This window comes from Lissotriton vulgaris, chromosome 10 (assembly GCF_964263255.1).
Source record: "Lissotriton vulgaris chromosome 10, aLisVul1.2, whole genome shotgun sequence".
In the NCBI taxonomy this organism is placed as follows: domain Eukaryota; kingdom Metazoa; phylum Chordata; class Amphibia; order Caudata; family Salamandridae; genus Lissotriton; species Lissotriton vulgaris.
Window position 1 is genome coordinate 133,174,226 of NC_141698.1, and position 25,086 is coordinate 133,199,311.

Sequence of the window (25,086 nt, forward strand, 5' to 3'; positions counted from 1 at the left end):
ATCCGGAGCCCGGTATTTCTTCAGCAACCTCGATGGAGCCGCCCTCGTCACCGCAGGGGTGAGAAACAGGGCCATAGCCGGTTCCTCCAGGCCCGGCACCAGAGGCAGGAGAGGACGAGACAGGTGTTTTTGATGTAAAGTCTCAAAAATGACTGACGTCTTCGGAGTAGGCACCGTCAGGGATATGCCCAGCTTCGCAGCGCCCCTTAAAAGGACGTCATGGAACGCCACCAGGTCATCTATCGGGGACACTCTCGTGTCCGGTGACCCCGATAGGGTAGGAGAATAATCCCTGGTCCCAGAGGACCTCGTGTGTGAGCGAGATTCGCGCCTCCTATGGCGGCGTCTCGACCTCGTGGATGATCTGCGTCGAGACCTCTCCCTTCTCCTAGAGCGAGAGCAAGACCTGCCCGCCCGCGGCCGCTCCGTCGGTTTACGTGGAGGTGTCTTCCTCGGCTCCTCACAGGGTTTCGGTTTAGGGGTCCCCTTCGGAGGAACAGGCAGAGACGGCAGGGAAGTGGACCTCGGCGGAGGAACCTTCGGTTGCGGGGCGGGCACATGCGGAGTGACCGGAGGTGGTGGAGGGTCTCCTGAAGGGAGTGGAGGTTTGGGTGGAGGATCCTCCTTAGGAACCGGAGGAGGAGTCTGAGTCCTAGGCCGAGAAGGTGTGTACACTTCTGAGTACACCGAGCCCGGTGACCCCTTAGGCGAAGGGTGCAGAGAGCCAGCCCCATCAGCAGGTGACCGCTTCCTCTTGCGTCCTCCACTTGAAGCAGCGTGACTTTTGGGACTATAATCCCTCTTGCGCCGTTTTGGAGAGGCTGACCGACTCCTAGACGCTGACCGCTGTCTGCTCGATGCAGAGCGTTGCTTTTCTGGCGTCGAATGACGCTTCCTCGACTCCGGCGTCGACCGCCGTCTCCTCGGCGTCGACCCTCTTGTCCTCGGCGTCGAACGTCGACTCCTCAACGTCGACCTCTTCTTCCGCGACGTCGTACGCCGCCTCCTCGACGTCGAGCGTTCAGTCTTCGACGACGAACGTCGCCGTCTCCTTGATGCTCTCGACGTCGAGGAGCCCCTCGACGTCGACCGGTGCTTCAACGACGATCGATGGTGTCGCCTCGGCGGCGAGCGTCGATGTCGCCTCGACGGCGAGCGTCGATGCTTGTCACTTCGCCTTCGGCGTCGGTAGGAAGACCTCGACGAAGACGACGACGTCGACGGTGGCTTCGACGGCGACTTCTCCATGATCTTCGACGTCGAGCCGTCACGTCTTCTCGACCCGGAGCCCAGGGGAGAAGGAGAGCACACCGCCGTCATCCCTCTCGACGTCGTCGTCGAAGCAATCGACGCCGACGAAGACCGGGACCGTTTGCTGGACTTCCTGCCCCTGGGGAGCCCCCCCAGAGGCCTCAGCAGAGGCAGAGGGAGCCTTCCCAGCCTGCCTCAACCCACCTGCAGCCTGCAGACGCCTCTCCTCAAGGCCAGAAAGCCTGATCTTCAGCCTGTCCCTCAGAGTCCTAGCAGAAAACTGCTGGCAGATGACACAATCCTCAGGGACATGATCTTCAGGGAGGCACACGATGCAGACATCATGGGGATCACTCTTGGCCTTCTTCCTCCCACATGCTGGGCACTTATCAAAAAGGCCAGGCATTTTAGAGCCCTAAAACGCCTAAAACAGCACAACAAGGAGAAAGAGAAACACCAAGAAGTAAACTGCAACACTTTTAGAACTCAAAAGTGCCAAAATATCCAATAAACCCTTGAAAAAGGGAGAGCTCAATGCCAGGGTCCTGTAAGCAGGAGCCGGAAAAAAGAACTGAAAGTAGAGGGACCTGCTATGCATTCTGGGATACTGGGAGAAGTTCTGGAAAGTTCTCTTAAAGGCACAGTATCCTATTTAAGCCACATAATGCAGCCTATGGGGCTTGTCTGTCCCTACCTTCCTCTCTATCATTCCAGAGTCTTTGACTGGGGGAGGCAAGTTTCTCTATGGTAGAAACTGGCAGGCTGTGTTGTGTGTGGTGTTTTTTGGTGGAATTTTCTAGTTGAAGTACTGGACAGTGTAGCCTGTGGATATAGGCTGCATTATTTGTCTTTAAATTCTCTCTTAAGTGTCTTTGCAGTTTCTGCATTATTTTGACAACATAAGAGATTATTTTTGATTGCCGGGGTCCACGCACATGGGCGGGACTATTCACTAGATTATGACTATACACAGAGATCCCCTACTACAGAACTGCCCTTTCCCACGAGATAGGGTTACTAACTGTAGACTCTCCTACAGCGAAGAAATCGCTTTTCCACATTAATTCAGTCAAACATTGAAGTATTCAAGATGATTTTATTTTTCAAAATGTTCTTTTCTCAAAGTTGCAAATGAATTCTACATTTGAAAATTTTTTGTAGGTATTAGTTTCATAACCACATGAAATTTATATCCAAGTCTTCTGTTAATTCATCACAGAGTACATATTGCCCCTATGCATTTCGGGACTGGCCCTTCATCAGGGGGTCTTCCCTGAAACAAAGTAAGAGTGGAACAGTCTCAATCCAACAACATCTGAATGCGACTATCTGTTAAAAAAAATTACTTGTTTGGGCAGAGTAGTTTTTAACATCAACTCCTTGGAGTCTTAGGGGGAACAAAGGTACAGGCCGCCCCCCACTCCCAATGTACCAAAACAGAAAAGCCTGTCCTTCAAGACACTCATATTTTTTCAGCTCGGCTGCAGGATCTATGTGGGTATGTGCATAACCTTATCACTCCCCTTCCCTTGTTATATCAAAGATCTTTAGTTTCTGTGCAAGTGTCACTCTTTGTCACAGTACAGACAAGAAAAGATAAAAACTGCCAATATACCATCACCCATCCCACAAAGTGCAGCAAATGGCTCAACGGTGCTGCGATGCACTCTTTTTTTTTTTTTAAACACCTTTATTAGCATAGACCAAATTGTACACAGCTTCCGCCTACAACTCACTTAGGCCGGCGATGCGACAATGATGGATACAGTCAAGCACCAAGTTAACCGATGTACACAGCCTGACGCCGTCAACCCGGGGGTACGGCAGCGTAATATCACAGCACTACCAGCAAGCCAAGAATGAGTCTTTACCGGTGCTGTCACCTTGTGGGCGACGGTGTCACCAGTTGTCAGAATGAGTGTGACACATCAAGCGAGTTCTGCGGAACCAGAAATGAAGGTGTACGTTTTTTCTTTTTCCTTGCTAAACTCCCTCCCCCCCCTACCCGCCAGTGTAAACAGGAAAGAGAACCCCCGAACTAACTCCCCGCCCCCCCCCCCACCCACTGTCCAACTCGTCCGCAGGTCCATTCGATGTCTGCGATGCACTCTCTTGCAGCAGATCACATCATGAGAGCGGGACAGAAGTGTCCCCCTCCTAGAGGTCTAAGGGTACTGCCCTTTCCCACGAGATAGGGTCACTAACTGTAGACTCTCCTACAGCGAAGAAATCGCAGAACTCACTGGCCACTCCTGCTTTTATTCTGGGCTGTGAGTGCTCCAACTTAAAAACAGCTCACACTGAACCAAGTTTCATGTGAGTCTAAATCACCAACATGTTTTGTTGCTGTACTTTGAGCAACTTCATCAGGGCAAAAAAGGGGTTTTTTCGCTTTTAGATTCCACTCATATCTTGTTTAAACCTGAGGGTTGCATATCTACTACATACCTGCTACCCTTCTCAGGAGGATATCCGTGTCATCAATATCACGTATCCTTCATTGAAACCCGCCACAGGTCGAGGTTTCCCAGCCGGTCACAACACGCTCGAGTGGCTGCAATTTTAATGTGTGAGATTCACTTTTTCTTTTTCTCACAGGGGTGCATGGTGAATATGTACACTTAAACAGCGAGTGGTACCTGCTATCCGCTGTGGCACGGAACTGAGTACTGTTTGTCTGTTAAGGAGGAAAAGGAGCATTAAATGTTGTTTGTCCTTTCCTTCTAGTTGTCTGTCTTTTTCTGTCCACTTTCTTGAGAGTGAGCAACCGATGATGAGAAGTGGGTACACTGGCATTTGCTAGCCAGATAATCCCATTGGTGGTTCTACCGTGAGGTGCTCACTCTCTTTCTCCACAATTTTTGTGGGATGGGTGATGGTATATTGGCAGTTTTTATCTTTTCTTGTCTGTACTGTGATAAGGTTATGCACATACCCACATAGATCCTGCAGCCGAGCTGAAAAATAGGAGTGTCTTGAAGGACAGGCCTTTCTGTTTTGGTACAGAGTAGTTTTTAAACCAATTTAATGACTCATTTTGCTTGGTGATATCGGAAAAAGAAAGGGACTGTGAATTAAGGTTGGTGTACATTAGTGAACGCTTAGTGTGTTTGTTCAGCTTGAACGAGTGTAATATACGTCAAAGGCTGTGACGAGACAGGTTATACTTAGTGCAATCGGAGAATGTCCACGTATGCAGTGAAATATCTACGCGGATTGATGACGCCAGTATGTCGTCAAAAGCGGTTAATCTAACAAGGCTGTGCTAGAGGTGAAGGAAACAACCTATATATTAAACCATAGAGTGGCAATTATTCAACTCGTGGTGCCCGCTGTTGCGAAGCACGATTCCTACCTGTGTGGTTTCTTGCGAACTCGTCTCCGTTTCCTCAATATCCATATGGGTAGTATTGTGGTGTACGTAGGCTGCTCAGCCTTATGGGTTTAAATTCCGGGTGTGTGTGGTTTGCTTCGGGCGTGGCGTAAGTGTGACATTCTGTTACGAAATGTATGTAACAGGGTCGTATATTGCCGATCTTCGATTTATATTTAAATACGATCTCAGCGGCACATCAAAATGTAACTCATGCACGCTTTACATCATAGTTTGCCAGATATGGCCATTGAGATGTTTTAATCCAATCTGGATCCTAGAGGTGCCAGTTCTGAGTGGGATCTCCCAACTGTGTCATGCTGAAGGGGCAGTGCCTACTCTTGGTTTATTCTAATAGCACTGCGCCCTTATGAGGCAAATAATTTCACACTGTATCAACGGGCCAAGATTACGAGCCCAGGATATCATGGAATCAGGGGAGATAAACACATTCAAATACTTAAACCCCGTTGTGGCCAGGGTCAATTCGAAGGCCCACCCCAGGTGAGCAAAGGCGCCATACTGTTTCCTTTTTTTAAAACATTTGTACGACAAATACTATTCAAAATGAATGACCAAGTCAATTGTATTAGGGATTTGGAAAGAACTACAGATATCACGACAGAGGCCATAGCCTCCTTTATTACAAAACCAGATAAAAAATCTTCTGAATTCTTCAGCATACAAACCAACCCATCTTGCTCCATTTTACAGAGGTTAAAATCTTTACAGTTATTCTGGCTACTTGAAACACCTGCACAGGCTTTATCTACACACAACCAATAAGCTATAATACCGAGGTCTTATATAGTATGATCAATTGTTTGATCTCTAAATGCGGAGAAAGTGTTCCGTTATGTCAGCTGAAAATTCGAAGACTTGACACTCACCCACAGGTACATTAGTCCCCATTTTACAACATAGGTTAGAGAAAGCTATCAAACCTCAAGAAAACTGATTAGAATGAAGGGTTAGCTTTCAAACAGCACTTTTGTGAAGGGTCGTGAGGTCTTTGACTTGGTACCTCTCAACTTTCACCAGTATGAGTGACTGATGAAGGCAGCCAACGGCACCTGTGACTAGTCCCTCAATGCTTCTTGGTGTCAAATGTTCTAACTGCTAAGTTGAACCTGATTAAGGGTAATCATGTTATTGATGCCTTTGAAAGCATGTAGGCAAGAAAACCATGAAACCAAAGATCCACTATGAATAAGAATGTGCTAAGGGGATTACGGAGAAGAAAGGGGGTCAGGCATGTGTGTATGTCAAGAAGGTATGCTGCAATACTAGGTTTAAACACACTCCATTTAATATTCTTCACTGGATATAGATAGCACCTAGCAAACTCCATTAGGTTAACCATCTAATGACCCATTATGTCCAACTTGTCACCGTAGTGAGCAGTTTTCTTCTATGCCTGATTCGGGGTGCACAAAAACTGAAACATTTTGCATAGCTGTGTCGACTGATTTAGATTTCGACGGGTGGGTTACTCCGTCACAACTGTGACGGATATCCCATCTGCCGAAGTATACATCCCATAGGATATTATGGAATTTTTATTTCGGCTGAATGGATATCTGTCACCGTTGTGATGGAGTAACCCTTCCGTCTAAATATAAATCAGGCACTAAGTAAAGCTTTGGGTATATTGAGATCTGTGGACTTTAAGCAGTATCTTTGTTGTCTTTCGCCTCTGCTCAAAGGGATTAAGATCTGGGAGAAGGTGGAGCCATTGATGTTGGTTTAGCTTGGAGACAAAGATATTAAATGGCACCACAAGAAAGCCTCCAGAATGGAGGGGTGAGTTGCTGAAGGGTCTATCTGAGTGGATAGAGGTCAAAGCTATCCATATGTCCAATACTAGGAGCTATGATAAACTGGGAGAAGATTTGCCTGACTGGAGGATGGATGTCACCGCACAGCTGTATCTGCCTGACCCTTTACCTACATAGCTTCATAATTAACATAGTGGGAAGGTTACATGACTACCTGGATGTGATAGGTCTCTATTCTCGCAACTATGCAGCATTATTTATTTACTGTGAAACAGTTCAAGTGTGTCATCTGGAGGAACTACGCATCTGGGTAAGGCTAATGGACCAACAAAACAGGTGCCTTTGGTGGTAATAGGCCAATAGTACGTAGTCAATACTAGACGTTTAGGAATTTATGAAAATGTCCCTCTTTTGGCTCAGAAAAAGCCAGGCAATTCTACTTCTCAAGATTTTTATACCTTTTTGAAATGCAAACTTAGCAGCTTTATATGGAGAGTGCGGACAGTAATGGGCCCACATCATCATTTTGGTAATGGACTTCCCACATAGAGGGAGGAGCGGAAAGGGGGAGAAAAATCTAAACCCACCGCCCTGGGCCTACATGCTGCATAACTCTGCCCTAATTGGTGGGTGTAAACGAGACAAGAAACATCAATATTGCTTTATCAATCAGACACTAACAAAAAAAACAGCAGCACTGGAGAGAAGTATATGATGCCTGTTCATCAGTGGTTGTATCTGATTTTGTTGTCTCTGGAATAATGTAGACAATATTATATGTTCTGTATAAGACAGGTACGTCATCATATAAATCTTTATTCGGTTGTAAGAAACCATAAAAGCACATACAATCATAGGAAACCTACATTTCATAAAACTATAAAAACAAAGACATTCCTTGTGATAATCAACATAGAGTTAAAAAAGGATAACATTTAACTAAAACTACAGCATAATTGAAATCCCTCACATAACACAGGAAAATTACTCAGATCTGGATAGTCTTTTTTTTTTTTTTTTATTTTTGAAAACCTTTATTGTGCATCAAAGAAGGACAAATACAGGCCTACAACCATCAGGCCGGCCACAAAACATATAAAGCACCAATGCAAGCAATACGGCGACGCAGTATTACCCCATCATCCTAGTCAAGCATTGAAGAGTTACACAATAATTGCTGTAATACCGTGTCCCAGAGCCAGTGAAGGTTAATTTTAAAGTTTTTTATGCGACTATTAAATCAAATCGTACTTTTCTAAATCATAAGAGAAGATGAAGCAAAAAAGAAGAATCCATGTGGGAGGAGCATGACATTAGCTACAATTCACCACGCAGGAAATTGACCCAACCGTCAAGTCCCACCCAGGCAGCATGGCAGCAAGTTGAACATCCAGCAAAATAACAATCCTAACGTCCCACCCAATGCCCACCGCCACCTATCCCCTAGTAACCTAGACATGGACCCAGACCAAAAAGGAGAAAATCAACAATAGGAATAAAATAAGGCACCATAGAAATTATAACTAGAAACTAACTACTAACCCCCCACCCTACACGCATGCAGAGGCTACGGCCTCCCCCCCCCCCCCAGCAGTGTGTCTGTCGCCCAATAAACCCGAAATATAGCGAGAAAGAAAGAAAGGAAGAAGAGAAAGAAAAAGGTATAACATCCAAATATAGAGAGGGAGAAAAGGACACCCTAATCATCGACTCTCAAAGACAAATAGAACAGGAGGAGGATCAATTCTAGGCAGTCCCGGTCCCCTCCAGCCACAGATACATCTTCCACCCCAAGGCCAAATTAATCGGCAAGCAATGATGTAATTACAGGAGTGAAATGTCTATTCGCAGCGTTTGAGTAAACTGGACGCAAAAAACAGTCCCAAACCCGGCTCAACCAGCCAAGAAGCCGAAAATAAAAAAGCAGCCTAGCCCTGGCCCGATCGTGGATACATCCCCAAATACGCTCCCCGAGAGAGGCCCGCCCACTGTAGAACAAAGAGACAATATGGCGACAGAAAGAATGAAAGTGACTTAGAAACACAAAATGGCCGTCGAGAGTCACCAGAAAATCCATCGACTGTAACAGGGAGTTCCACAGAGACATTAGGAGTGTATGAGTTATTCAACAACAAAGTCAGAGGGCATAACTCAGGAGCCGTCGATAGAGCCAGCAATGTCGTGGATAGGTCCCAAGGCACTCGCGATGATAAATCCAACAATGTAGCACTCTCCGGTGAAAGGGGAAACAAAGTATCCCAGGCGGAGTTGTCAGGCGGACGGTCTCTGGCGCCAATAAAGTCGGAAACGGGCACATCTGTCCAGCAGGCAGGAGGAAGCACTGTATCCCCATGGAGCGCAGGCGGAGACGAATGGAGGCTTTGCGGGATCAGAGCGCTGCATCCCCGCCGCAGCGCAGACGCCATGTCGTCCAGTTTGCCTCCCAGTACTCGGTAACCTTGGTGCATATCAGCACGGAGATCGCACAGGGCAGTCAGGATGGTTCCGAGAGAAAGTGTGGGCTGTAGCCGCTGCCTCTCACTTCCCAGGGAAGGTGCTTGAAACTCGGACCCCACCTCAGGCGGGGCAGCACAGGCCATTGGCAGGAGCGGGCGCTCTCCCCCACAACACAAAGCACCAAGCAAAGCCATTATGGCGAAATTCCGGGGCAATCGCCAGGATAAGTGTAACACAAGCGAGCGTCCATTCAATGCTTCAGGAGCACTAAGTACAGTGTCAATGAGGCACACACCGCAGAATAGGCGCCCCGCGGCAGACCCAGGTAGTGAGTCATGGGGTCAGGCAATCATAGCCAAGCAAACATGGCCGAGCGACCCTCTCCCCATATCGTCTGCCCCTAACAAAGGATCCGTTCCGAAGGGGTGCCGCAGCGCAGCAAGCGCTCACTTCTCACCGCCTGCTTCGAGTCGCTGCAGGTGGCGTAGCACGGGCAGTGCCTCACGAGGATCCCACCGGTGCTCTGGTCTTCAGCGCCGATCGAGTATTCCGACCGCCAGCTGTTCTCCGGGGCACGGCAGAGAGAGACTGTGCAGGCGGGGTCCAGGGCTGCAAACAGTGCCGCGGCTATCTCCGGCTGCCGGGCAGGTCGAGAGTCCGGGAAAACACCGCTGAGATCAGCGCCTCGCCGCACTCAATCCGTTATCAAGTTTCACCAGGATATATGCCAGGACATCGGTGCGGCGGAGAAAGGCTGGTGGAGCCGGGAGCCTACAGGTCTGCTCCGGTCGCCATCTTGGCTCCTCCCCCAGATCTGGATAGTCTTGATCTCAAGGCAGCAAGTAAGAAGCTTGAGACAGCAAATAAAACATGCTTGTTCGATAGGAGTAGCAAATACATAAGCACAGGATGCACTTGTGTAAAATTCAGAACGTTGAGTAACATAAGGATAAACCTTTTCCTAGGCAAACTAAAATATTTACAAAATGTTATGTGTCCCTTGGAGACAGGTATATAAAAATTGCAAATAGACTTTCCACTAACAACCACAACATATAGTAATCCCCCCGATTTCTCAACAAAGTTATAGGACCGTTGACTCCATTTGGCAGACTAGGGCAAGAGAAGGGTCATTTGAGGTACTTTGTCTCGGTTATATACAAGACCTGATCACACATCCACTCAAAACACATGTGGCAAAAGTAACTAGATTAAACATTTGAAAAAGCAGAATGGTAAGTAATACACACAGGCACGGAATTTCTGAAAATGTACAAGAATAGGGACTTCTTTTAAAGTTCCTTCACTAATGCCACAATATGTCATATTCTTTCCATATATTTCATAGTAAGAAACCTGATGGAGTAAAAGTGGGCGAAAAAGGACCACAATCCCCTTAATCAGAGAACACCCAGAATTTAAAGCCTTCTGGTGATGCTACCTCAAACACTACTAGCACCCATGCTACAAACAGTGAATTTAAATGGTTCAAATTCTTCTCACACGGAAAACATGGTGGCAACCTGGAGATAGGATAGATCTCGAATTGTTACTTATGGAATGCAGTCACAGAAGAATTGATGGCGTTAGTAGGTCTGAAGCCGCTTCCAAAGGAAACCTTGAGTTTCATCAGGGATGACATACAAGACCCTCACAAACAGTACTATAAGTCCAGGCAGTGCATGGTTTCTTTCTTTATATGACAAGAGTAGAGGCACATATTTTGAATAAAGCATGACTAACCTAGTCATGATGCTAAGGAAGGTAGAAAGGATGGCAGGAGAGTGGGTATTATTTGCCTTGTACGGCAATCTATCAGTAGGTATGTTTTGGTGTACAATTCTGTTTTCAGCACTTGCCCCTTGGAATCATAGTTGCTATGTTTGTTTTTGGATGCTAAAATAACACGAGGTAAACAGGTTTCTGATTTTTAACTTGAAATGTTGATACTCTGTAAAATGCCCATCCATATAACCGGTTCCCCTTCCTTTCTCATACTTGAAACTGTGTCTTTACCTGAGCTGGGCATGCATAAGGGGGTTGTTGTTCAGGATCAAGGTCTGGAGGTGAACCAGGCGCCTCATCTGGGGAGGTAAACTCTCCAGCTTGTTGTCGCTCAGGTCCAAGTACAGCAGGTCTGTGAGATTGATGAACAGCTGGTTTGGGATGTTGTCAATGCTGCACAAAGAATGAAAACACCAATGAAATACATTATCTAAGCAAACATCACTCCTCTTCTCTCAAGTATTCTCTACTGCGTTACCTTTTTGTAAAATGGCAAATGCTCTGTATGCTGAAAAGCAGAACAGTAGAAGTCCCTGGTCTTAATGCCAAAGGTTCAATTAGAAGTTAGAGAATACATAGTTAAAACTGTTGTTCTTAACTACAAAGCAGATAAATAACTTTGACAGCACCATTATACTGAAAGAGATGTTCCCAATAATTTAGATTTTTCACTTATACCACAGCCTCAAAACACCCAACTCTGTATTATAAGAAGTGCTCAGTGCGAGTCCATTTGGTGCTCGTGACTGAGAGCACTGACAACTGTGTTAGTCGCACAGAGAAAATCTACATTTTTTACTGAACACACCGAAACAGATAATATAGTTCTGCAATCCCTCCCATAGAAGATATAGATTACGTTCAAACAGCTGGTGGTGTATTAGTTCTCAGTGTCCTGCATCTTGCTTCTATGTTATTCGTGTGTGTGTTGTTACCTACAACGTGTGTTACCAGGACTAGTGTTTGCCAGTTCCTATTATATGATCTGTTGGCATCTTGCTTATTATGCTACTGGCAATGTGTCCTTCTTGACATGGATAAAATGTAATTGGCAGAATGTCGACTACAATGGCACCTACACTGTGATAGGGGCATTAGACTCTGATTAACAGTTGGAGGTATGGGTTTCCTTTGTAGTTAGTGATGATCTGGAGTGGTCCTTTGCCATTAGTATGGCCTTTTGGTATTTGTTGGGTGTGCGTGAGTGGTACTGCACCTGGTGTGTTCCGTTTTAGTAATAATGTTTCATAGAAAGCTTAATACCACTGTTTTTGCTGTTTCTAAGCAAAATGGCAAAGACAATGCAGCTCTTGCCCTTGTAACATGCTCTGTTGTAGCCTTAGGTGTGTGTAATCAGACCTGCAGTGCTTGGATGGGCGTCTGGGGTGTTCGGTTATGTAGTTGAACACGGCCGGAGTTGGGCTGAGGAGCTTGGTTTCAACAAGGGTGGACCCATATCAGATGACTGGTATTTATGTAGCGTTGTATGCTCAAGTGTGGGGTGCAGGAGTCATCATACACTCTTTATCGCTCTTACAACCCAAGGATGATCCTCAATGTTGAAACCTTGCCTTGATCACTCAAGCGTGGACTTTCCAAATGTAGACCTCCCTCAAGCTCTTCAAGTGTTCAAGACTTTGAAATTCTTCTTGCTGGTGTTTAGACCTTAAGGTTTCCAAGTCGCTCTCAGAACTGAGCACCAAGAGGATATTTTCCTGCTTACAGTCTGTGCAGCATCTGCATCACACTGCAGTTTATGATGTCACTTCATTCCGGCTAGGGAACTGTTTAATTAAAGAGAAAGGCCCATAGTCTCGGCCTCCCGTCCTTAATTACATTTAGATTTTCCCTCTGCAGACTTGACAAATATATTTTTTCCTGGTGCCCAATGGTCCAATAGCCTTAAAAAAATCTATGTGATGAAGGCCTCAGCATTAGCAAGCATTTCGACTCAATCAGAGATTGGAGAATGAATAATTATAACTGCTGTGTCAAATGCACGGCCAAACAAACATGACTGGAAGCAGAATTATTGTGATGGACCCAGACTTCGCAGTCTATGTGACTTTGCAGGTTAGCTACATTTGAGTCAGTGGTCTTTTAATATGAGCGATCATGGTGGCTAGTTGATTATTATGATACCTTTCAAAACAGAACTGCAAATAGACAAACGTGTTTATAAAAGTCCCAAGCTGCCCTACCTGTCGAACACATTTACTCCTTTGTGGCTTAGTTTAAATTGGGATTGATTTCCAGATGCACAAGTCTTTCCAACTCACTCCAAAGCCCATAAATATCCCAGACTAAAGTTACATTTTCTTTTTGAAGCTCCTCTTTATTCTTTCCCAGCCCGACCACTCCTCTCACCTGTTGTGACTGAGGTTGAGGACCAGCATATTCTTGGCATTTTCCAGCTCCCGTGGGCACTCGCTAAGCTGGTTATAACTTAGGTCCTGTGGCAAGAGAACAAGGGGCAAATTCTTTTAATGCACATACAAATTTTATGACATATTTCAGACATTTATATTTTGCATCCTAAATAGTAAATTCAGCCCGACTCCCAACAAAGTGGTCATGGCATTGCAATTTCAGATACTAATTACAAAAGGAGGAGGGAGCACACAGCTTGGCATATCAACAGACAATTAGCCCAGATGCATTTTGGTAAATGAGTGCATGATAACACTCACTTCAGTTGAAAGTCTTTAGTATTCACCATTTTTGGTGCAGCCAGTGCTGTGTATCTCTAGACATGTGTTTCAGGATTGTTGTCTTTCTTCAGTAGAGAATAACAAGTAAAGTTTGGGGGTGCTGCCGATACTGCTCAGAATCTTCTCAGGTTTAGAATCACTCCCAGAGCACAGGTACATCCCAGCCCAATAACTCAGGAACGAGCCAATCAGAAAAGGAGGAGGAGGGGCACACTGCCAGGCTAATGAGCTCTAGGATGCGCCTATGCTCAGAGAGTGGTACTACACCTGAGAAAATTGAGATCAGCATTGCCAGCACCCTCAAATTTCACTTGTTACTCTCTAATTAATTAATTGGGATCTGCAATGATAATTCAGAATTAAGCTTTGAAATTCAAAGCTAAGAGATTTCGAACCCTGTATTTTTTTAGGTCTAAAGTCTAATCATTTGTTGGAAACCCTAAATACACACTAACTTTTGCTTCAATGCAATCACCAATTAAAATGAAGAATTTTGCTTCCATAAGCAATTCTTTCAGTGGTCAAAATATGCCCTATAGTAGGTACTCTAATCAGCAAATTGAAAGGTATGCTAAATATAAGAATTGTTTGACATAAAGCATCTTAAAACTAAAAGAAACTTTGCCCAAAGGTAAATAGCGCTCCGATAGAAAAGTTGAAGCTCTTAAACCAATGATTTCTGTGGGTAGCTTTACTCACAGAAATGCCCAATCTTGAGATAGCAATTGCAATTGGGAACTATATGAAAGCTATTAAAAGCTTTTCCAGGGTGAAATAGTCTGTGTCTATAGAGGTTTTAAAATGTATTTTATTATTGTGTACAAAGATTAATACACATTTTATACTAGATGAATTGCATAGATTTTTAGAGAGTTCTATGAAATGATATATAATTTTAATAATATGTTGTGTCGCCCCGTGCAGGAAATCCATGTTGTTACTCCTTTTCTGATAGCTTACAAACCTTTTAACGTTGTGTATGAATAATCTGTGCTGTTTTATCAATTATATTTGGGTTTACAACTGTTTAAACACCAAGGTCTAAATAAACATTGCTTTTGACTTGACTTGACAATGATTACCTAAAAACAAAGAAACACTGATTTCGAGCAGAGATTATTGTTTTCTATTAAAATTCACACAAATAATAGAGCAAAAATAAGTACTTTACCAAATTTACTAGGATAACAATCTCGGAACATTGCTATTCAGATTACAGTTCAAGATTCTTTCTCATTTTTCTTCACTATACAATGATATTTCACGTCATATCCTAAAGATTATAAAGCTCTCCAACATCAGCAACTCCGGTCCGTTGATCAATATCTTTAACTCCAACCTCAAAGCATTGAGCACCAGTCCACAGCCACCCCCTTTAGTGGGAACTGTTGATCAGTAAATAAGCAAGTGTCCGATGCAATAAGATGAATCAATTAAACAAAGCCTTTATTTATTTATTGAAGGCGCTTATTATAGCGCTTAGACATATAGACATAATTAGTGTCAAAGTGCTTCATATTATAATGGAAATAAAATCAAGGTGAAAGCAATATAGAAACGGCAGAAAACAGAAGAAAAAAAACAGCCATGTTACAAAAAAAAAATGGATAAAAAAAATAAGTTAATGTGGTTCACTTGTCCAATGCACTTATTGTAGGGGTGGGTGCTTGACCCCATAGTCAAGGCTGTTATCCCAATTGGTCCATTCAGCATTTAATTTTTCAGACGCTAATAAAATGACCACCGAGCTGGGGTAAAAACAAACATCCGTTATCCGTCAACGGCACTCAGAGACCCCTCAGGGTGATGCATGGGCTCCAAAAAAGCCTTTGTTCTGTTATCCGGCTTTATTAATTCTTGTTATTTGATGCAGTAGAGCTGTGGTGGAGTCCAATAGATGCATTAGGTTGCTTAGTATGAGAATGACTTTACCCTGACTATATTGCTCTTTTTCATGCAAGCCCGGCATGCAACAATGGTCAAGTAGACATTTTAGATGTGATGCTGACGTGATCGACTGTGCGCAACACTAGCACTTAGCGGTACTGGTCTGACAGTAACTGCATCTGAAACAGTCCCATTAGACATTCAGAGGCAAATCCGAAAAGTGACTAACTCTTGCCCAGCCGTACTGATCTTTTATAGGTGATCCTGGCATTTGACCAACTACTGCACACTCCTGACAGCCGATGGTAATGCTATTATGTAACACTCTAATCAACCTAATCAATATTCAGGAAGACTCTTCAGGTTAGAAGGAACCACAATGAAATAAACAATTTTAGATGGTAGGTATCATGAAGTCGAGCTTTAAAACTTCTAGTCTCTGCTAGCCACCAAAGTAGATGCTGAAGGCCAGGATTTTTTCTTTTTTCATTACTCAATGGGTCAGCCCAGATATAGTCTTGGGTTTAAGATGTCTGCAGAAAGAATGGAACTGATCAGTGGAAAAAGCATTGGATTATGAGCACCTTTAGGGTACAATGTAATCTAGTACCAATGAGGTAAAACTTTTGTCCAGACTGTGTTTGTGTGTTAAAATGACCACCTAGTGAAACAATACTCTCACAGAATGCTCCACTTTATTCTGCATTTTTAGGCCATATAAATTCGCCAACACTACTGCATTAGTTGCTCTTCCACTGCGGCATGAGGGCAGTGACCCCAAATATAGCATCTTCCCAGCCAGGGTAACGGTCAACGACCACGCCAAACACACAGCTTAGTTTACACGTCTTTATTCTGCTGCGTGTAACTGTGAACTCAACATTCTAAAACAACTTAGAACTTCCATGGCATTGCGCTCCAACACCTATGTCATAGCTCTATGGAGTATGTTAGGAGCCAAAAGGGTTCCATTCTAAAATATCGCAAGACACTACATCTCCCCCCTCGGTTAATAAAAATTAAAAGATTTTACAAATCATTAAACATATCTATATACAAATACATACACAATCACAATTCTTCCATCAACCTTCTTGGCGCTTGAATTATTCAACCTGATATGGTTACTGGGAGCTGTCATCTAGTCTATCAGAGATCTTCGAAAACGGTGAAGAAGTAAAAACGGTCACTGAGATTTCAGGCTTAGTCTTTCATTCACCATCTTGATCAGATGACCAATGAATTAAATGTCGAAAGTGACACGAGAGTCTAGTAACAGACTTCCCAAAATGCTGGGCTGTCAACATATGTCCCTTTGTGGAAACAAAGTGGAAAGGTGCAGCATCAGATCAGATTTTCTACTTCATAGTTGGCAAGCAATCACTAGATCTCCTGTCTTATATTCAATGTTCTTTGAATGTCACCTCTTGTAGGCATAGGGTTTCATCTTTTCCTTATTAACCAAGTCTTTCATTTGTGTTGTATTTTCACCTTTTTTGTTGGTCCACTGAGGTAACTTGGTTGTCATTGCTCTACTGAACATCCGAGCTGCAGGACTTTCGCCTGTGGCCAAGTAAGGTGTTGAACAATAGTCTTGTAGGGTGGAATTCAAAACAGTTTGCAAACTGAGCCTCTCAAGAGTTGCACGCTGTACTGCTTTCTTTAGCGTACTTATAAATGCTCAACAAGTCTGTTGGCCTGAAGCCACAAAAGTGTACTCTCCTGACCGTTTACTTTCAGATGCTCCAGAAAATCCTTGATTTCTCTGTTGAACGGCAGGCCATTATCAGATTTCAAAATTGTTGGAATGCCCCATGTTGCAAAAATGCAGTCAAGTCTTTCAATAGCTCGGTCATGAGTTGTGGATAAAAGATCCTCTATTAATGGAAATTGAGAGTAGTCATCCACAATTACATTCCGATGATGTACATTGTCAAGTGGACCACAGATATTGATGGCTATTCTCTCCCATGCCTGCTTAGGGAGTTCTCACATGGTAAGAGTAAGTTGAGTAATGTTTGTAGAGAGTCAGTTGCAAAGATGAAAGGCCTTGAGTTCCTTTTCAAGCCTCTCATCTAAATAGGCAAACCAAACTATATATCCCAAGGAGCTCTATTGGTATTTAGAATAACACAATGCCCTTCGTGAGCCACTTCAATTATTTTAGGTCTCAAACTCACCAAAATTAAGATTCTCGACCCACGCACTATAACTTTTTCCTGAGTTATAGACAGTTCATCTCTAATCTTTTTGTACTTTTGGTATTCACCAACACTGGTGAGAGGTCGAGTATGTTGGTTCCATGACGGATGTATAATTATTTATCTTTCAACTTCAGCATGTCACTATCATGACAGTGATAATCTGGGCTAACAATATGGCAGCTGGCTTACTTGATTTTACAATGAACTTCATGTAGGCTTCAGTCGTCTAGGATGGCGTACCTTGAAAATGTGTTGGCACTCTGGAAAAGTAGGCAAAACCAAAGGGGATGATGGACGGAGTGTTGAACATTGCTAGCATACCCCCCCCCCCGCACTCCCCCGCCCCCCAGTCTCAACTGATCTGGGTTTAATCCATCATCATTCTTTAGCTCACTCCGCCACCCCAGTTCAGACATGGTCATATGCAAATCAGTCTGACCCTGTGCCTCATGGGAACAGTCCAGCCCAAACTGCGAAGCCATGTCTTCCCTGGACTGGAAACAAGAATCCTGGGACCGGTTTAGGGCTCACAGCCCTCATCAGCCAGGCTATCTTGAATCCAGTGGCAAAGTGAGCAAGGGACCCACATCTGGCCATACCCTGCCAACTTAGGGCGAACAAAGCAAAGCCAAAGGGGATGATGGACAGAGTGTTGAACATTGCAAGCCCTCACCCCCAGTCAACTGATCTGGATTTAATCCATCATTCTTTAGCTCACTCTGCCACCCCAGTTCAGACATGGCCATATGCAAATCAGTCTGATCCTGTGCCTCATGGGAACAGTCCAGCCCGAACTGCCAAGCCATATCTTCCCTGGACCGTAAACAAGCATCCTGGGACCGGTTTCGGGCTCACAGCCCTCATCAGCCAGGCTATCTTGAATCCAGTGGGAAAGTGAGCAATCACTTATCTGCAAGACCTTGCCACGTGTTGGCCTCTGACTCTCTTAAATGAGCTCCAGTTTTAGCATCCAAACTGGTGCTGAAAAAAATGCTACTCTGTCACAAAGAAGAAAAGAGCCTATTTTAATTTTTTCTTGAAATAGTAGCAACGACAACAGTTGTGGCATTTCCATAGTGCATGTAGAAAAGTACAACTTCATATGGCTTTTTAACTCGCATCCATCAAATTTGGGCGCATAACAAGCAAAATTCTCAAGTATCCTTCATTCAAAGAATCTTTCTGATTGCCTTGAAGCTTGCCTGAGACATGGAGTAGACACTGTGGTAAGGAAACTTCAAAGTACTAACTGTTCTTTTAAAGGCAAATGCCTTCTTACTTGTATTAGAGATCAACACTTTCTCGCACACCAGAGTCTTTAAGTCAAACATATCTCTGAGTAGATGAGTCTCGCACAGGTAGGTGAGGCTAGTAAAAGAAAGAAAAATATTAAGGCACGTTGATAGCACACTAAAGAACTTAACTGACTAGGTATGGTTTGTCTACTGCCTAATCAACCAGATTGCTTAGAAAGCAGTCAGCTGTTTGATGAAGGAAGAAAATGAATGACACAGAGGACGGTGCAAACAAACACACGCAGCTTGAAGGGAAAGTGAAGTGGCATCCACAGACCGTCCTAGATTGTGGTATGACAGGAGAAAGAGCAGATGGCTACAAGTCTCTAGCAGTGAGGCCTGGAATAGTCTTGTTTGTGGATGAGGGTTGGAATGATGCTGGCACTTAACCCAGACGTGTAGTCTTGAATCACTCACAGTTTTCCATGGGCAGCCATAGGAGCTCTTTGCAGTCAGAGAAAGAAAAGTCAAGTGAATTATTGGACAATCTTACTGGGGTACACAGAGTGTGAAAGGAAAGGCTCTAGGATGTAATTTTTTTGTTTGTAACGCACAACAAAAGAAATATCTGCAAATGAACTGTACACATTCAGAAGTTAGGACAGCAAAAATGAAGCACATTTTGTTCATATCTCGAGCAGAGTGCTTCAACATGAGATTCCGAGACTGCGTGTCATTTAAACATTAAGGCCCTAGCTTCTTGTGTCCTAAGCCTAGGACTAACCTTTTAAACATAGCCTGGAGTATCCCACCCTTGGTACAGGGTCTGCACACTGCACAGGGGGAAGTTGGCGTAGAAGATGTAAGGTCTAATTTAAAGATGTTGGCTCACTATTCTTTAAATAAACGTTTTTTCTCACTCACTCACTAAAACAAATTATTTGGCACTGGCTTAGAGCCCCCACCAATTCGCAATCAGATGTATATCCTTTATTGTCACCTAATCCAATCCAAGTGTACATTGTGTTTGTGTGTGTATGTGTCATATGTATAAGCGAAGCAGAGTGATACCTGCAAGTTCCATTTCCGATGTCCGGGGTTTTTTTCTGTCCAAAAGTTGGAGGTAACGTTTTTTTCTCAGACAGTGAAAGTGTATCAGGATGTAGGAGGGAGGAGGCCTAGACAGTGAACTGAGGACAAATGAAACAAGGCGCCTGAAGCACTGCCACTTAGTAGATGGTAGAGGTAAAGGGGGCTGCAGTCTGAGTGAAAAGGGTACTTTTGGTGCTACCAGCATTGTCTCGCTTTCCTGTTCACTGTCCTTGGAACTGTTCATAGGAAGGTGCAGATAGCTCACACCTCTTTGAGCTTTTGCTGGGGGTGCACCAGCTTGGAGACTACTCTGCTGTGAGGGGGCATCACCCGACACAAAGGCTGTGTCTACAGAACTTCATAGACCCCACCACTGCCAAACTCAACTTCCAGAAAGGAATGCAAGACGTCGCAGTCTGGATGACCAATAGCTGCCTGAAGCTCAACACCGAGAAGACAGAAGTCCTCGTCCTCGGTACCACCCCTTCTGAATGGGAAAGCATTGCTTTCAAAGATCTGAATTTCTTTTTCACAATCCAAGTAGGTTGATGATGTATGATCTTTGGAGTAGCCGTGCGCTATAAAAGAAAAACTAACATGTAGGAAAGTCATTTTTTTGCCGTTATCCCCCATTTATTAACAGATACTGGTTGCTACTGGACTCTGAAAGTGCACTGGCCTCTGCTTACCAGGCCTGAGGTCAGTACTCTGTCTTTTAAAGTACGTGGTATTTGGTATCATTATAACTGGGCAAGACACCCTACTGTTAAGTCCCTAATATATAATAAGTCAGGGAGGTTTAGGGACCGCAGTGGGTTTAGTGCACTGAAGGGTGAACTGTTTTGGTGTGTAGTTTCATTTTAAAGGCAGTACTATCTTGCATGCTGCTTTTAAAATAAAACTATGTCCAATTTCGACTTTGGAAGTATTTTGAAATTCCATAGTCTTAAACTAACTGTTTATTCGAATATAAGACACCTTTAAATTTGGCCCAATTGCCTACAGGGTAGGGTGCCTTGTATTTAAAAGCAGGGACATTATAAAATATGATGAATAGGCCCTGGTACTGAAATAATTGCCAATCTCGTTATTCCCCATTCTAGTGCTGCTATCTGCATAAGCTAGCATGGGAAGTCTTTATTAACCTTTAATAAAGTATAACTTTTATAACTGAAAACAGCTAGCAACACGATTCAAAGTATCAATATAAAATAGTTATAATACATCCAACATCTTGCCAAGGTCAGATTTATTATATCTTTTGCAGGAAAGTAGTTTTAGAACTTAGAGCTTTTCTGAAGTTACCTAAAACAGCCCTGTAGCAACCGCTTCTGATTGGCAGGCCTTTGACAGTCTGTGCCAAGCTGCTCCCCGATTAGATGTGAAGAGGCCTGGGGCTGAAACAATAGAAGCATCTGGTAGGACGAGATCTGCTGCCTGCATGGCCTAATCATGCATTAGCGGCTCGGTTAGGACATAGAGGCTGCTGCTGTTCGAATTCTGCCCTTTTATAACAAACATTGATTTAATTGTGCTGCTTGGAACTTTTTTATCCTGTTACCTTGCACTTGTGTTTTGTGTATTTGCGCAGATCTTGGGAACGTGGGGAAGGAGCTGTGTTCAATGCTCCGGTGGGACCTCTAGGCGGGCAACATTAACGTAGGTCAGCTTACCAGCTGCGGCGGCACCGACGTTCACCACTCCTCTTTAGGGGCGGATGTCGCGGCCGCATGCCTAATGCAAGCCAGTCTGCGCCCGTTCGCGCCCGATCTGGCCCAGGGGCCAGGACCACTGGATCCCCTATGAGAGGTAAGTTTTCCTACTCTTCTTATCAACTACTCCAGCTTAGAGAGAGTGTGTCCCTGACATGCAGTCATTCTATTGTACCGGACACCTGCTACAATAAATGTTCACATTGCCTTTTCAAACTTGAGTCCTCACTTAAGCCTAGCGTCGTAATTCCCCCATACACCAATAGGACTTTTAAAATGTCCCTGCTGAACTGCCGCTCCTTACCTAAACACTCTACTGAATTGAGGCTACAACTGGAGGAATATGATCCGGACGCCTTGTTTCTTACGGAAACCTGGCTATCCAGTACTGCAGGCCCAGCGGTAGTTCAAACCCTTCCCCCTCAGGATAATTAATCCAGAGACAAGATCGTGTAGTAAGTAGAGGTGGTGGGCTAGCTATCATATACAACGATAATTTTAAATGTCAAATCACAGCCAGTCTGATTCCGGACTGTGAGAGCTGTTTCTTTGTGCTTGGCTTTTCCCCAACATGTACCTTTTCTGGTGCTCTTATTTATCGGCCACCAGGCTCTAGTGGGAATTTCAGTAGAGAGCGCCCAGATATTATAGCCAAATCAGTGAGCTCCACCTTTAATTTTTTTCTGTTGTAGGTGACTAAACTATCCATTTTGATCAGGCTTCTTCCTCTGATCTGAGGCTCTAACTGATAACTTGGATGCACTGGCCTTGAAGCAATAAGTGTCCGGATCCACCCATCAAAAAATACATCTTCTGGACCCGCTTTTCTCCAATATGAACAGCCTCGTAGTGGAAAACCCATTCCACTACCTTGGTCAGACCATTACATGGTCCCTTTTGCTTGGACCCCACAGGAGGGAGGACAGCCAAGGGAAAGGGGAAAATCTTGGAACCGGAATTGGTCTAAAATCTCTATGAACACATGGGCTTCCACTCTTGACAGTATGAACCCTGTGCTAGGTAATGACCCTGAATCTGAAAATATTAAAGTCAATCATTGGCTTGAGACGTCATTAGATAATCAAATTCCTAAAAACTGGTCAACTAGTAAAAAAAGCTGGTCACGGTGCAGCATGGTACTCCCCTAAACTTAGGGAGCTGAAACAGCTATGTAAGCGCCATGAGAGAATTTGGAGAAAGGATTTTTCCACGTCTGAAAAAAATAAATATAGAGATGCTGTTAAGGCCTATAAGGCAGAAATTAGAACTGCCCAATCCGGTTATTACGCAAATGAAATTCTATTAGCCTCCAACTCCCCGCGTGAAATCTTTAAAATCACCAAATCACTCGGTGCAATGAACTGGCTCACTTTTTTATAAGAAAATTCAAAATATTTATTCTGCCTTTCCTCCCCTTTCTGCCTCGGTAGGTGTGGCAAATCCCCCCTCGACCAGGAACCAATCCCTACCCCTAAATCCCTCTACTGAATCCATCCCACCCGTGGATATGGAAATTTTAAAAATGCACTTTGATCGCTTGAAATCTGGCTCCCCCTGAGATGTGGCACCCCTCCTCATCCTCAACCAGGTATTTGATTCGGTCGCCCCTGTTATTCTCGAGCTGGTAAACAGCTCATTCTCCTCGGGGTTTGTCCCCTCCCTTTGGAAAGGGGCTATGATTAGAGCCCATTTGAAGAAGCCTACCTTGGATCCTGAAGTTCTTGCTAATTAACGCCCAATTTCGCTACTACCCGGGATTGCCAAAATGAGCGAAACGTACGTTAATTCCGTTCTCTCTGCTTTTCTGGAAGAGAATAAATGCCTACATCCCTCGCAGGGCTTCAGGCCCCAGCAAGGTACTGAAACTGCCCTGCTAGCGGTTAATGAGGAGTCTAGGAAAATTCTGGATGTCGGAAGATCCTTTGCCATTATTTTACTTGATCTCAGCGCTGCCTTTAACACGGTTAGTAATCAACTACTGTTAGCAAGACTTAGAGAGAGTGGGGTGACTGGTATGCTACTCAAATGGCTTGAGTCCTTCCTCTCAGATCACTCCTTTTTAGTCTTTGAAAACAATGCCATCTCTAAATGGATGCTGTTGCAGTGTGGGGTGCCTCGGGGCTCCTCTCTGAGTCCCACACATTTTTTAATGTTTACATGCGCCCTCTGGCAGAGATTGTCGAGCCTTTTGAGGTTCAGATCATTATGTACACTGACGACACTCAGCTTACTGTGTCCCTCAATCTTTTAGACAACAATAAGTCCATTCTGGCTAATGGTCTGGAAAAGGTCTCAGCATGAATGGACTCTTCTTTCCTAAAGCTGAATGCTTCTAAAACAGAATTGATGTTTTTGGGAAAGACCACCAACTTGGAGATCCGCACTCTCTGGCCTAAATGTATGGGGGCCATGCCTTCCCCCAAAGACCAAATAAAAAGTCTCGGAGTCTGGTTGGACCATAACCTGAACTTTAAGACACAGACGTCCAGGGTAGCAGGCACCTGTTATGGCATTCTTAAAATGATCAGGAGGATCTTGCCTCTTCTGCCTTTTAATGCCAGGAAACTGCTGGTGCAAGCACTGATTCTGTCGAGGCTTGATTGTGCCAATGTACTCTACCTGGGTTCCCCTTGTTCGACCATAAAAAAACTACAAACGGTACAAAATTGTGCAGCATGACTCCTTATGCAGGCTCATAACTGGGAATCTTCTAAACCACATACTAACACTTTGCATTGGCTGCCAGTAGACAAAATAATTCCATTTAAGGCCTTGTGTATAACCCATAAATCATTGGCAGCTAGTGCTCTGCCGATTCTCCAATCTATCATTTCCCCGTATGTCCCTAACAGACCACTAAGCTCTGAGAAGAAACATCTTGCCATTATTCCCAAAGTCAATCGAGCTCGGAGCGGGGGCCGCCTTTTTCCCATCATCACTGCGAAATCCTGGAATCAGCTGCCAGATGGTATTAGGCTCGAGGCCAATCATCTCTTATTCCGCAAACATCTTAAGACTTTGTTGTTTTCCTGATCTTCCCTACACATGCGGTTTAGGCTTTGTCTTTAGCGCTTGGAAGCCTTTGGTAGCCATGAGCTTTATAAGTGTTTTATTCATTCATTCATTAATATGCCAGGACGGGAAGGGGGCTGGGTAGCCAAACTGGTCTTCAAAAGGAGAAGCATTGATAGCACAGGGACAAGGCCCACATCTAGCCAAACAGGAGCCTCTCTAATTAGATAGAGGGGCAGCTGTTCTGGAAGGGGAATATAGGGAAAAGTTAGACACATCTGTGGGTTGGGTTAGCCAGACCTGAACTCCTAGGAGAGATTTTCTCTATTTTGATGAGATGTGCATTCTGGGACAGAAATATGCCACACTTCCTGGGAAGTGGCATGCCAGAGGGCGGCAACTTGAACCCCATTGAATGGGGGTGCCCCCTCTTGCCAGGCCAAGATATAGAATAACTATGGGATTGAACGGGGGTGTCCCCTCTTGTCAAACTAGAATATGGAATAACTATGGGAGAACTGCAATGCAGCTAAAACCTCTGCTTGCAAACATCAGAAGGATCCATGACTGCACAAGAAATGATTGAACT

The 25,086-nt window shown here is 44.3% G+C and overlaps 1 protein-coding gene across 2 annotated transcripts in view; it reads right to left on the reverse strand.

Moving 5' to 3' along the window:
* Positions 1–25,086, reverse strand: part of FLII (FLII actin remodeling protein) — a 241,054-nt gene that overhangs the window by 135,735 nt on the left and 80,233 nt on the right. For both annotated transcript variants that reach the window (XM_086940706.1, XM_086940705.1), the window contains exons 5-6: positions 13,012–13,097; positions 10,876–11,037 (exon numbers count right to left, since the gene is read on the reverse strand). In XM_086940706.1, the coding sequence (XP_086796832.1) occupies positions 10,876–11,037; positions 13,012–13,097 (248 nt within the window). The remainder of the gene's footprint in view (positions 1–10,875; positions 11,038–13,011; positions 13,098–25,086) is intronic.